General features: G+C 43.2%; 1 protein-coding gene across 2 annotated transcripts in view; it reads left to right on the plus strand.

Moving 5' to 3' along the window:
* Window positions 1–1,908: 1,908 nt before the first annotated feature.
* LOC120536584 (serine protease 27-like) overlaps window positions 1,909–14,941 on the plus strand; it is a 44,536-nt gene continuing 31,503 nt past the window's right edge. For both annotated transcript variants that reach the window (XM_039764981.1, XM_039764982.1), the window contains exons 1-2: window positions 1,909–2,005; window positions 8,122–8,157. In XM_039764981.1, the coding sequence (XP_039620915.1) occupies window positions 1,972–2,005; window positions 8,122–8,157 (70 nt within the window). In that variant the 5' untranslated portion in view covers window positions 1,909–1,971. The remainder of the gene's footprint in view (window positions 2,006–8,121; window positions 8,158–14,941) is intronic.

Consider the following 14,941-nt stretch of genomic DNA (forward strand, 5'->3'; position numbering starts at 1 on the left):
ATATAATGCTTTAAATGTAATTATTAACTTCAAAGAGAAATTTATGCTGCTGCAGATTTATCGATGAGTTCATCAAAATGTCTGCTGTCGGTCACCTCCCGCTCCACACTCCGCAAAGCCAAGGCTGACAGTCTTTACTGTGATGATCTCAGGTAGGACAAGATAAGTTTTAATCTACTGAAAGATCTTTCACAACTGGCGATGGAGGTTCCAACAGTCAGTAAAATCTGAAGACCAACTCTCAGATTTGGAAATCCATCTCCCCCATACTGTACAATAAAGCGAAATCAGGTCCTCTGGTGTCGAAAACTTAACATCAACTCTTGTCTTGAGTAACATTCGGCAGTCCATTATTATTATGAGATCCTGATTATTTTATTGTACTTAAAAAAGCAAATGATTGTACGTGTTTGTATAATTTAATAAATAAAAAGTCTCCGAAAATGATAGCGCCGCCTAGTGTTCTTTAAAATCTAAATCCGTCATTAGTTTTTGTAAGAAAAAAATCGTTTTCCGCATTTAAAAATTATTTTAAAGAAAGTATATAGCACTGCGGTGGGTTGGCACCCTGCCCGGGATTGGTTCCTGCCTTATGCCCAATGTTGGCTGGGATTGGCTCCAGGAGACCCCCGTGACCCTGTGTTCGGATTCAGCGGGTTGGAAAATGGATGGATAAAAGTATATAGCAAATTATAAAGCAAAATAATTATATATTTATAAAAACTGGATTACTTACAATGTATTCGTACGAAAATATGATGGGGAAACGTCTAGACTTTTGCAGCCATCTACTAGAATACTTAATCAATTTTCTATCAAACATATAAACACAAATCACTTGGCACACAGAAATGGCGTTTGCACCAACTTAGGCAGACAATGATACACTAATGCCTCATGTCAGTCGCACGACCTGTTTAATAACATACAAAATGTTTCTGGGTGGGAGTCAAGCATGTTAAAGTAGTGGAGGGGATAAATTATTGTCTGCTGGGCGTGTTTTTTATTTATTTGTAGTGCATTTAAGAATGGAAAACATTGCATTCTAAAATTTCGTAACATCAATTTGGCGCCCCTTGGATGCTGCGCCCGGGGACAGATGCCACCCCTTGCCCCCTCCTAGCTACGCCACTGAATGCCAAAAGGGACTCTGTTATGTTGGGCCCTTGAGCAAGGCCCTTAACCTGCAATTGCTGAGCGCTTTGAGTAGTGAGAAAAGCGCAATATAAATGCAAAGAATTATTAACTTCCATGCAGACAGGTGGCCTCACATTCTCCTCAAGCCCACCTTGACATGATGAAGAACTCAGAGGTGACTCGTTGACGGCAAGCTGCTCAGGCGCTGGGCTGAAACTGCTATGAACAAGAATCCCATCCCGGTTTCAGTTGCCACTTTCAGTCCAGCGCTGCTGAGATGCACACCAGCTTTCTTTGAGGCTGAGCTGGATAATACGAGTTAAGAAAATGGTTGGATGGCTTTGGAATTGTTTATTTTGTGGTTGTGCTCATTGGGTGGGGCAGATCATTAGGAAAGGACTGATGAACGGATGAGTGCAACCTTCTCCGAAACAGCCCGGCCGCTTTCTCTTCTGGACTTGACCCACTTCTTAGAACTTCATTCCAGTCACTACTGGTTTACATTTAGGGGGTAATCACATCTCCTTCTGTCCTGCTGTGAGAGATCTCAAGTCTCATCTGGATTACATTTTTCTTTTTTTTTTTGCAGTTGTTCGCTTTGTGGCGGAAGAGCTTTGTGCATCTTCTAGTGAGAAAGACAATTCGTGGAAGTAAGACGATCCCTCTGAGCGGAGCTGCAATCACACGGCGCTGACAACCCGGGACAGCGAGGGTGGGACCTTTCAAGGTGGGGCCTGCAGGTAACGCATCACTTCCTGTTGAATCCTCGGCTCTTCTTAAAACTGCTGTCCCCGCCGCGGACAGGTGATTGACTATCTGTGCTCCGGGGACGCGATGATCTTTAAGCTGCCATTCCTTCTGCTGCTGGGTGAGTTTTAAAAAAGAAATGCGATCCACTCTGACCCGCGTGGGGCAGAAATTTGGGTGTCTTATGTAATGAGATGGAAACCCAGAGCGGGACGGTATTTGTTCACGTTCGCCTTGGTCTTAAGGGTCTTTATCATCTGAGACCGAAAGTGAGAAGTTTTTGACGGCAGTCCCGTGTGAGGGGACTATTGATTGATTGATATTTTGTTTTTTTGGAAATCTAAAGTTTTTGATCATTTGTTTTTCAGTCCGTTTACCTTAAGGGAGTCTTCTCTCGTCAGTTGTGTTTAATAATCTGGTGTTCATTCGCGCGTACGATTCCATCTGCAACTGCACGGAGAGCCCACCCGAGTGTGACGAGGGGTCTTCTTAACGCTTTTGCATTATTCATTCGTGTTCCCTTGGCGACTCTGCGGCTTCTTCACCCCACTGGGAGTGTAAATGTTTTCAGGTGATGTGGCACTCCGTTAAGTCGGATTTCGGCACTGGAAAGGGGTCGCCGGCCTATGGGTGGGGTTTCTCTTCTACCCTGCGCACTGCAAGCGAAGTTGGCTCCAGGTTCAATTAAAACAGTCGATTTTGAACTAGCCTCACGAACGCCAGGATTGTCGTGTGCTTCGTATGGCAAACCCTGTGGACGCGAAAGGAGAAGACAGAAGAAGGCTGCCGTGGTGTTCAACCCGCGAAACGCGCAATTGTGACGTTGAATTATAAGTGATAGGTGTGTTGAGAAGTGTTTTATTTTTTACACGAACGTTTACTCGTTAAAAAAAAAAGTAACCTGGGAATGAAACTACGATATTTCAAGGAAAATGTACCGGTAACATAGAAAAAAGACCCCTAATAACAAAACACAACTAAACAGATTTGAAAATTCGATCGGCAAGTGTGTGTGAAGCCGCTCTGTAACAGACTGGCATCCTGCCTTAAGTCTGGCACTACCCGGACTGGGACTTCGAGACTCCGGGGTGGAACAAGGACGTGGTAAGGGGGCTGCAGAACTCCCCTGTGATAGGGATAATTGAGTAGCAGCTTGGCCTGCCCTCTAACTTGCGGGCTGCCGTGACATTCTTTTCTGTTCTTCCCGAGTGCTCTTGAAACGGCGGTGTGGCAGCTGGACGGGTCCTCCGAACGATAGGCGACTTGTCGTCGTGTTGGTGACAGTTCTTCGGAAATGGCCAGTGACTGAGATAAAGAGTAGATTGCAGTTCAAGTGCGAAGGTGACGACTTTGCTCAAACGGTAAACTCTGAAGCCACTGCTAAACGTGCCCGGGAACGGCACACATGTCTGCTCGGTCCGTAGCTTAATCAAGTTTGGAAGCCGCTAACCTCGTTCGTTCATTCCAGGTCTAAACATACCCAGCATTTTTCATTCCAATAAATGGCACATCCCAAACATTAACAATGTTTTTACAAATCCTATAGCGAAAGGCACATAACAGAGACGCACCCATTGCCCCATACGGCCCTGATTTCTAATATATTGCCGGCATGTAGTTAAAGCTTGGGATGCCCACCATAAAAAAAATACCCCACCAGGTGAGAAATAACAACATGGACAATCCATGCTATCTGCTATATACCATTTGTGTTGAGAAAAAGCAGTGTTAATGCTTGTGATGCACCATCTGTTGGAATTATAAATGCAATGCATTTTATTACTGCAAATACTTGTGACGTGCCATCTGTTAGAATGACAGAGACCTTTATAACTGAAAAAGCTTGATGTGCCATGTGTTGGAAAGACAAATGCAATGCATTTTACAGCTGAAGAAGTCTGTGATGTGCCATGTGTTGGAATGAATAATGCAGTGTATATGTCTGTGTTATTGAAGTGCTGGAATGAAAAATGCAATGCATTTTATTACTGAAAAATCTGGATGTGCCCTCTGTTGTAATGAATAATGCAATGCATATGGCTCTGTTAAATGCTATTTGGCATAGGAGTCACAAAAGCAGTGTTAATATTTGTGATGCACCATCTGTTGGACTGACAAATGCAATGCATTTTGTTATAGCACTTCACAAGCATTTGCAGTAATAAAATATTGCATTGTCATTCCAACAGAAGGCACATCACAAACATTAAAGCATGGCGTTGTAGAAAATGGCACCTAACAGAGATTTGCATCCGTTTTCATTCCAACAGAAGGCACATCACAAACATTAACACTGATTTTACAAATCCCATACTAAAGGCATGTTACAGAGACATATGCTTTATTCATTCCCACAGATGGCACATTACAAACTTTCTCAGTAATAAAGGCCGCTGTCATTCTAACATATAGCACTTCACAAGTATTTGCAGGAATGACATATTACTGAGAAAGTTTGCAATGCACATGTCTCTGTTAGATGCTATTTGGTATAGTATTCACACAAACAGTGTTAATGTTAGTAATGCACCATCTGTCAAAATGAAATAAGCAATGCACAAATCTCTGCTAGGTGCCATTTTCTACAGACGTCATAAAAGCAGTGTTAATGTTTGTGATGAGCCATTTGTTGGAGTGACAGAGACATAGCACTGGACATATACACAGACACTTATCACTTTCGTAAGGTGGATTTTAAAAAAATAATGAAGTACTTGATTTAACCCTCACCTTTGAATGTGGGGGTCTCCAAGACCTCCAGTCGCAGATTTTCAAATTCGTTCCCTTTCAAGGTAATACGACGGAAATGAAATTTTCTGACTTCATTTTGTGTTGTCTTGAAAAATGTGTAGAAATCCGCTTCTCAATATCTTAGTGCAAACAAGTGCTACAGTAGCACAAAGTAGTTGGGGGGGGTCTCTGAGACCCCCCATTCATGGAAACATTACCATTTTTGTATGAACGTTTTTTGCTTCGTTTTATATTTTACATTTGCGTTTTCTATTTAAATTTGTATTTTCTTTAGTTTCGATTTTCTTAGTCCTGCCTGAGACATTGCTGGTGTGTAGCTTGTTGAGGAGCAAGTCAAGCTGATGTGTTTATGAGTCAACGACCAACAAAGAAATTCAATGCAAGGGAAGTCCTGGCTGAAATATTGAAGGAGCTGTTGGATATCAATACATCATACAACTCAAATGAAGAGGACAATGATGGTGGAAGTGATGATGAGGAAAGAAAAACTGATGATGAAACAGCCCAGCGGAGATGCAGCAAATGTAGCTAAGAAGTGACGCTGTCACATGTCCCAAGACAAAGGAGAGGAACATAAAGACCGCTTGCTCCCAGCTTCCGGTTTGCCAGGAACATTCCGAGCGTTCCCTTGTGTGTCTGACCTGCAAACAAGTTGAAGTTGAGGCCGATTCTGAGCGACTGTCCTGTATGTGAATCAGACGTGGAACCGACTTCCTGTTTTAGTGCTACTAGGACTGTACAGTGGTGCTTGAAAGTTTGTGAACCCTTTACAGTTTTCTCTATTTCTGCATAAAAATGACCTAAAACATCATCAGATTTTCATTCAAGTCCTAAAAGTAGATCAAGAGAAACCAGTTAAACAAATGAGACAAAAATATTCTACTTGGTCATTTATTTATTAAGGAAATTGATCGAATATTACATATCTGTGAGTGGCTGAAGTATGTGACCCTTTGCCTTCAGTATCTGCTGTGACCCCCCTTACTAAACATTTCCAGTAACTTTTGCTCATCCCTGCACACCAGCTTGGAGGAATTTTCGCCCATTCCTCCATACAGAACATCTTCAACTCTGGGATGTTGGTGGGTTTCCTCACATGAACTGCTCTTTTCAGGTCCTTCCACTACATTTCGATTGGATTAAGGTCAGGACTTTGACTTGGCCATTCCAAAACATTCACTTTATTCTTCTTTAACCATTCTTTGGTAGAACGACTTGTGTGCTTAGGGTCGTTGTCTTGCTGCATGACCCACCTTCTCTTGAGATTCAGTTCATGGACAGATGTCCTGACATTTTCCTTTAGAATTCTCTGATATAATTCAGAATTCATTGTTCCATCAATGAAGGCAAGCCGTCCTGGCCCAGATGCAGTAAAACAGGCCCAAACCCTGATACTACCACCACCATGTTTCACAGATGAGATAAGGTTCTTATGCTGGAATGCAGTGTTTTCCTTTCTCCAAATATAACGCTTTTCATTTAAACCTAAAAGTTCTATTTTGGTCTCATCCGTCCACAAAACATTCTTCCAATAGCCTTCTGGTTTGTCCACGTGATCTTTAGCAAACTGCAGACGAGCAGCAATGTTTTTTGGAGAGCAGTGGCTTTCTCCTTGCAACCCTGCCATGCACACCATTGTTGTTCAGTGTTCTCCTGATGGTGGACTCATGAACATGAACATTAGCCGATGTGAGAGAGGCCTTCAGTTGGGGTCCTTTGTGACCTCGCTGACTATTACATGTGTGCCTTGCTCTTGGAGTGATCTTTGTTGGTCGACCACTCCTGGGAGGGTAACAATGGTCTTGAATTTCCTCCATTTGTACACAATCTGTCTGACTGTGGATTGGTGGAGTCCAAACTCTTCAGAGATGGTTTGGTAACCTTTTCCAGCCTGATGAGCATCAACAACTCTTTTTGTGAGGTCCTCAAATCTCCTTTGTTCGTGACATGATACATGTCCACCAACATGTGTTGTGAAGAGCAGACTTTGATAGATCCTGTTCTTTAAATAACACAGGGTGCCCACTAACACCTGATTGGCATCCCATTGACTTGAATTTCACCTTCAAACTAACTGATCATCTGTGAGGTTCACATACTTTTGCCACTCACTAATATGTAATATTTGATCATTTTCCTCAATAAATAAATGACCAAGTATAATATTTTTGTCTCATTTGTTTAACTGGTTTCTCTTTATCTACTTTTAGGACTTGAATGAAAATCTGATGATGTTTTAGGTCATATTTATGCAGAAATACAGAAAACTAGCCAACCGGCGGCGTACCACACGCCGCATAATCAGGCCGTTTTTTTAATGATTTTTAAGCAGAGGGAGAAAATTAACATTAGAAAAATTGGTAATTTAATAAATCAGCAAGAAAAGCAACATTGTAACAATGCACGGAACGAACCAACACACAATCGTCCGTGACTGAAAGCTGGCGGACCGCCATCGCTCATGTGCCCACCTCCATCTCGTCACTTGAGTCGTTGTCGTCTTTGCACAGTCCAGATGCACCTGTGACTCACGTGGACTTTCTGAGTTCCTGCAGGAGCATCTAAGAAGACGCACGTTTGTCGCGGATGTGAATCGCTGTATGTAGCGTGTAAAACAGTTTATGGTGCACGCGGTCGTGCGTCGTAACCGAAAACTCGGTTTTCAAAGACTGCTTACTTCATTGTGTTTTAACCTCAGTTGTAAAGGATTGTTTTAAGGATCCCATGAGATACCCCTCGCAAACCGTTTAACACGCTGCATATGGCGACTCACCTCCGCGAGAAACACGTCTCTATGAACAGTCAACGTGGCTCGGAGGTGCCAGGAGTTGGTGGGCGTGGCTCCTCCCTGCGTGCGCCATAGGTGTCTTACTTGTCCAATTGTATCCGGCTGCTCAGTGAATCCACGCCCCTTCTGGCGTGCTTTCCATGGTTGTCTTGCCTTCGTGAATTATATATACTGTATATTTTCTAAAGGGTTCACAAACTTTCAAGCACAACTGTATGTTCTTTAATTTGGTGAACACTGAACACGCATTACTATTACAAAGGTATCATGTAAACCATTGAAAATTTACATCACATTTACTTCATTTCACAGGTAATACAAATTTCTGAAGTTCTTGTATTGCTTTTTAGGCGGATTTAACCAGTTTAAAATGGTCTGCAAGGCCATTCATGGAAACATTCTAAAAATGGCATTCATGCATGAGGGTTAAAAAGTAAAGAAAACTTTATATATTTTTTTTCTGCTGCTATCACAAAACCGCCGACTTCTGTGTGGAGCGAGAGTTGCTTCCCCATTCACGGTTCAGTTTCAGCGTCACGTCGTGTTTATTTTCTGCCTTTAAATATCAGGCGCGGTCCGTACCTGTTATTTTTAAATCTGATTAAAAGTACCAAGCAACCGGAGACCACAAGTCTGTTGTAAGCCGTGTAAATCTTGGTGTGGTGACTAATGGCTCTTTGGTGTCTTTTGTGTTGCAGGTCAGCTGCTTTGTGAGGGCCAAGCCCAGAGCTCAGGTAAGGCGACTTTCTCTCTGTGGTTTCTCTCAACCTTTACTTGTTGCAAAAGTGGGCGTTCAGAGCGATGCCATTGACAAAGTATTTTTGGTTGCCATGAAAGCCGTTCAGGTGAAGGTTCCAGACTGTGTTGTTTTATGTAGTCCTCCTCCCTAAATAACCCTGAACAAGCGGTGACAGACTTGTGAAACCTCAATGACTTCCTCAGTTTAAAGCGTCCCTCACTGCCTACAGTCACACAGGCCGAGTTCAGGGTGTCTAACTGTTGGTAGCCTGCTATGGGTGAAATGTTCCTGTGAACCTTTTCAAAGCCCCAAAGACCCCCCACAGAATGAAAAGGTTCTGCGTCAAGCAGTGGGACTCAGAAGAACCACACGATCCAGTAAAGTGCCATCACGGGGGGTCTCCACGAGGGTACTCGGTGTTTTCAGATTTGTTCAGCCTCAGACAGGGCAGACTGATAAGAGGGCTAACACAGGTTGTAGTCCAGGGACCCCGATTGATTAGCTTGAATTAGGACCTGTGGACCCTCAAGGGACCTCAAAGATGTGGATTGATGTGTGAAACAAGGATTGGTTGGATACGAAGGGTTTTACATTTTCTGTATCGGAGGGTGGTCTCGGGTGCAGGTTTGACGTCAAAATACTGTGAGGTGAAGTTACGCGGTGGTCACCAAAGGAGCCTGGATGAGGGGCGGACCCCTGTCACCCTTTATTCAGTCGTTTTACATGGCTAAGAGCTGGCAGGCTGCCTGCGTTGTCTCCAATCAAGGACACAAAGACTGAGAGAACTTCATTTACCAGACGATTAAAAATGACGCATTCCTCAGAATTGTAAAAATGGTCCTCTGTTATTCAACTCTTCTCTTTCATTTTTGAGCAGTTAAGTATTTTTAATCTGCACCTTTTTAAATTTTATTGGGGCTGCACTTCACTATAAACCCCCTGCCATGCTGGTCAATCCATTAGGTGACAAGGACACCCTTATCTGAGGTGCGCCATTTAGGAAAGTTGAGGGGCGCACACTCCGGACATCCCCCAAAGCCATCGCATTCTGAGGAGGATACTGAGTGGGCACCTTTACCCGCTGGGCGCCGTGTATGAAAGTAAAAGTGTGCACACTCCGTAAACGGCACACGTTCCTTAAAGTCTGTGGTATGTACACCAAGGGGCGCGACAAATAAAATCTTTAAAAGAACAACGTGAGCCTTTATTCACCTAACTGATGAGTCATTTCAAGTTTCTTCGTCTTTCGGCTGCTCCTGTTTGGGGTCGCCACAGCGGATCATCTTTACTTGTACCTTCCTCTCTTCTGCATCTCACTCCGTTACACCCACCAATGAGTTAATTCAAGTTTGTGACCCCAAATTTACATCTAACATGGCAGCCAGGTCTTCAGCAACCCGTCTGCCTCTGTCCTCGTAAGCTGATGTCGTGCTGTGTGTCCGATTGGCAAGTCGGCCAGCCGTGCCATTTTAAATGACAGAAAATCACAAGGCGTGTCAAATTTAGTGACTATGTGCCGTCATTCCAACACCGTTATGTTCTCTCCTTTTCATGACGGCCAATAACGTGCTGCCTGCCGGAGCCGAGGTTGTGTGAAGGGTTCGTGGGAAAGACGACTTTGGCCGTGTTTTGTGTTGGTAGAGTAATATATTGCTGTACTTTCCCCTTTTGTATTATTAATGTGTAGCCTTTGTCAGAATGCCTCAAATCTCAGAGACTTACCGCTGTTTCTAAGGTATTTTAGTATATAACTTCTTGTCTTTTGTTAAACCGTACTTCTAAACTTTTTATTATTATGATGTATTAAGGAATTGTTCTGTTCTGTTCTGTGTATTGTATTGTGTTGACCCCCTTTGTTGACACCCACTGCACGCCCAACCTACCTGGAAAGGGTCTCTCTTTGAACTGCCTTTCCCGAGGTTTCTTCCATTTTTCCCTACAAGGTTTTTATTGGGAGTTTTTCCTTGTCTTCTCAGAGAGTCAAGGCTGGGGGGCTGTCAAAAGGCAGGGTCTGTTAAAGCCCATTGCGGCACTTCCTGTGTGATTTTGGGCTATACAAAAATAAACTGTATTGTATTGTATAACTTCTCCCACCTTTACTTCTACATCTATAACCTCAGGCAATTAGGTGTTGTAAAAGACAAGCAGGAGTTAAGTTACAATTTAAACAGTTTGCGTTGTTGGTAATAGATACTTTATTAATCCCAAGGGGAAATTCCCATACTCCAGCAGCATACTGATAAAGAACAATATTAAATTAAAGAGTGATAACAATGCAGGTATAACAGACAATAACTTTGTATAATGTTAACGTTTACCCCCCCGAGTTGCATAGTATGGGGTCTCCTCAGTCTGTCAGTGGAGCAGGACGGTGACAGCAGTCTGTCGCTGAAGCTGCTCCTCTGTCTGGAGATGATCCTGTTCAGTGGATGCCGTGGATTCTCCATAATTGACAGGAGTCTGCTCAGTGCCCGTCGCTCTGCCACGGATGTCAAACTGTCCAGCTCCGTGCCTACAATAGAGCCTGCCTTCCTCACCAGTTTGTCCCTCTTCTTTATGCTGCCTCCCCAGCACACCACCGCGTAGAAGAGGACGCTCGCCACAACCGTCTGGTAGAACATCTGCAGCATCTTATTGCAGATGTTGAAGGACGCCAGCCTTCTAATGAAGTATAGTCGGCTCTGTCCTCTCTCGCACAGAGCATAAGTATTGGCAGTCCAGTCCAATTTATCATCCAGCTCCACTCCCAGGTATTTATAGGTCTGCACCCTCTGCACAGTCACCTCTGATAATATTCATAAATAATAACAATATGCAAAGTACATTTGAATATTGGCAACCATACCACCTGATAAATGGTGACGTGAAGTTTCAGGCAGCTCACAGACCTTTTAGTTACTTAAAATGTCTTTAGTTAAGTCCTCATTTGTGGTCAGCTTTCTCCAGTACAGGACACGTGCCCGTCTCATTATGGCTGCTGAGCTGTGCTCTCCATTGTGTTGTCCTTTTCAGCTCATGGTGTCTGAGATGCTCCTTCATTAGATGTTGGTAAGAGACAGAGTGGGTGAGGCTAACCAAGCAGATTTATAGATGTTCTATCCAACCCCTAGAGCCAATGGGGCGTCATGCTACTTAAAGGCTTCTGACACAAGCCAGTTCCAAACAGCCATACTTCAGACCAATGGGGGGAATAGAACATCTCAACACCTGCCACCCCCCAAAACCATATGTTAAGGTAAAGCTTGGCAGTTAGGCAGACTGGCTTTCCTATGGAGGTTGAAAGACTTTAGCAGAGGAACATTTCAATCAATCAATCAACATTTATTTATATAGCACATATTCATACAAAAAATGTAGCTCAAAGTGCTTTACAAAATGAATAGAAAAATAGAAGACACAATAAAAATAAACATAAGTCAATATTAATTAACATAGAATAGAAGTAAGGTCTGATGGCCAGGGTGGACAGAAAAACAAAAATAAAATCTGTTGGGGTTCCAGACCACGAGACCGCCAGTCCCCTCTGGGCATTCTACCTAACATAAGTCAAACAGTCCTCTTTGTATTTAGGGTTTTCATGGAAGGACCTGATGATGATGGTCACGTAGACTTCTGGCTTTCACTCCATCAATGTTGGAGCATCATGATGCTTTGAGTAGGTGGAGGTGGCGCAGCCGCCACCACAAAGAAACCGGAAAAAGAAACAGAAGAGAGTAGGGGTCAGTATGGATTTTGGAACCACTGTGAATAGTTATTATGAAGAATTGAACATACAGAGTATCAGGATTAAGTTAAAGTGAAGTTATAAAAGGCCATGTTAAAGTAATGTGTTTTCAGCAGTGTTTTAAAGTGCTCTACTGTATCTGCCTGGCGAATTCCTATTGGCAGGCTATTCCAGATTTTAGGTGCATAACAGCAGAACATTTGCCATACTGGTTTTAGGCACAACCCCTCCACCCAACCCTATCTTAAAATTACAAAGAGACTCGGTTACAAAAAAAGACATGCAAAATATTTAACAGGTTAAATACAAAATCTCACATCACAATAGGCCCCAAGCTCTGTCTGTATGTAAAGTACCAGGCATCAGACAGACGAGCTTCTGTTCCCTTTGTGAAGTTCATAGTCCCCACTTACCCATGTGCCATTGACACATTATATGAATGAGCATTCATTGGTTGTGCACTCTCAGGCAGCACAGAGCCCGCCCCCTACGACCAGGTGACAACACGCGTCAGATGAACACTACAATGACGAGAGAGAGAAGAATGTGTAGCGGGTGAGGTTAAGGTGGTGCCCCTCCGTCTGTGTTAAACGCTCTGTAAATGTCAGCCATTTTCCAACCTGCTTAGCGGGTCGAAGGGAGTCTGCTGGAGCCTAACCCAGCTAGCGTAGGGCACAAGGTAGGACAGGGTGCCAAGTCCATCACTGGGTGACCATATACATGCAATTACTTTCATTATACTGATGGCAACCAGCGATCCACTTTGGTTTGGGAAACACTTCCCTAAAATTTAGAGACCGGAGAATGAGAGTCACAAAGCGCAATGCGAAATCTGCTCCATCTTTGAGAACACCCTGGACGATTCGGCCTACTAAAGGCTGTGTTCACGTTCGACGACTTTCCCAGCCGCCGTCCTCATTTGCATAATCTCAGAGAGTCTGCGACACACCACCCCTCCCCCCCACCGTGAAGTTGGTCCCAGCGAATGGCCAAGTCAAAGTCCTGACCTTAATCCAATTGAAATGTTGTGGAAGGACCTGAAGAGAGCAGTTCATGTGAGGAAACCCACCAACATCACTGAGTTGAAGCTGTTCTGTACGGAGGAATGGGCGAAAATTCCTCCAAGCCGGTGTGCAGGAATGAGCAAAAGTTACCAGAAACGTTTAGGGGGTCACAGCAGATACTGAAAGCAAAAGTTCACATACTTTTGCCACTCACTAATATGTAATATTCGATCATTTTCCTCAATAAATAAATGACCAAGTAGAATATTTTTGTCTCATTTGTTTAACTGGTTTCTCTTTATCTACTTTTAGAACTTGAGTGAAAATCTGATGTTTTAGGTCATTTTTATGCAGAAATATAGAAAATTCTAAAGGGCTCAAACTTTCAAGCACAACTGTATGTGGTGCGAATTTTTTCCGGCAGTGTAATCGGTTAGTTCACCGACACGCGGGTTCCACAGTCACCATTCGTGTCACACGGTTGGTAATTTCTATGTGTACTTAAATCTATTTAATTTCTTTTTTACCAGGAGGGTATTAGCATATGTGGTTATACGTGTGTGTTGCTGGTTAAAACTCAATAAGTAAATACAAAAGTCTTCATAATTATTGTATTCTATTCAAAAACACTGTGATAGCCTAATATAAGGCATGCAAAATTGAAAAAAGTAAACTCATTTATTGTCACTCCTTAAAAATACCAAATGAACCGAACATGAACTCGTTCAAAACGGAAATGGTGAACTAAGAAGGTGAATTTATTCATTTTAATTTGTGTGAACTGAATGTTGAGTGAATTCTTGTGAGGTGTGAACTTACACACCACTGCCAGAATCCATGGTTTCTAGGAGCCCAGCTAGTAGAAAATATAAAAGCAACGTGTTATTTATTTATTTATTTATTTATGAACTCATAACAATACCAAATAGAAGGAAATGTAAGAGAAATCGAAACGGACAGCAACGTCTCGACAGAAACCGCCTTAGAAAATCAAAGTGTCGAGGGGTGGGTGCTGTCATTTTTTGGTTTATCGATCAGATGGTGTTATCCGTAGGTTGCGTGTTTCAGATGGTCTCGCATCTCTTGGTCTCAGACATCGTTCTCTCCGTTGCCTTTCTGGTGTTTTTCTTCCTCTCGGTTCATCGGACGAGCCATGTTTATGTTAAAAATGCCCACGTGGGGTCCTGGGTTACATTGCCCGCATTTGATTGCCTACAATGTCCTGATGACTCCGATCAAAGCGTTTTGATTTTTGAAGTATCTCGGCGCTCCTTCTTTTCCCAAGCTATAAGCTAATTCTGTGCTTCCCAGCCCTGAGGCGTCCATCTGCTCCCAGGGTATCGGTTAATTAAAACGGGTTCTGTGGCCTCGGTACATCCCATTCCCAGGTCATAAAGAAATTGGGAAAAAAAAAAAAAAACAACCGGAACACATGCGTCAACGACTGGTACAGAATCGAAGGATGTTTGCAGTGCCTGGCAAAGTCCGGTAAATTCAGCTCATCCTGCTTCGCTAAATGGTTTGTAGTTGGAAAAACTGGAGATCTTTGTACCCCAGGGTACCCGCCCTGCTAAGGGGGCTTCTTTTGATACAAGCGAATCGCTCAAAAGCTGGACGTGGCAGGGCTCTTCAACAAGGAGGCTCCCTTTTGGCGGTCTGACGTCACGAAGATCCTGTACGACGCACGCACTTCCTAAACCAAACTGGCCATTCGGCATTTATCTGGAAGGGGGGGCAAAAAAAAAAAACGAATGGCCTTTTCTAGTGATCATGGAATTAACTTGGGGAAATCCTCATCTTAAAAAACCAGAGGAACCTGCGCTGTTATTGAATCACATAAATGATTATTTTTTTGGCGAGTTGACCGTCACCCAAGGCTTGAAGGCGATTGGCGCTTATCCAGTAGGGAGGAGAATTTTAGGTTTAGTTTCACTCCAGAGTTCATTCTCCCTCAGTGCAGCCTAACCTGTGGATGATGAAATGGAGAAAAGGTTTTAATGACAGTGACCTCCATCTGTCCATCCATCCTTGTCTGCTGTGATGAATGTAGA

The sequence above is a fragment of the Polypterus senegalus genome, chromosome 10 (genome assembly GCF_016835505.1).
Source record: "Polypterus senegalus isolate Bchr_013 chromosome 10, ASM1683550v1, whole genome shotgun sequence".
Classification (NCBI taxonomy): domain Eukaryota; kingdom Metazoa; phylum Chordata; class Cladistia; order Polypteriformes; family Polypteridae; genus Polypterus; species Polypterus senegalus.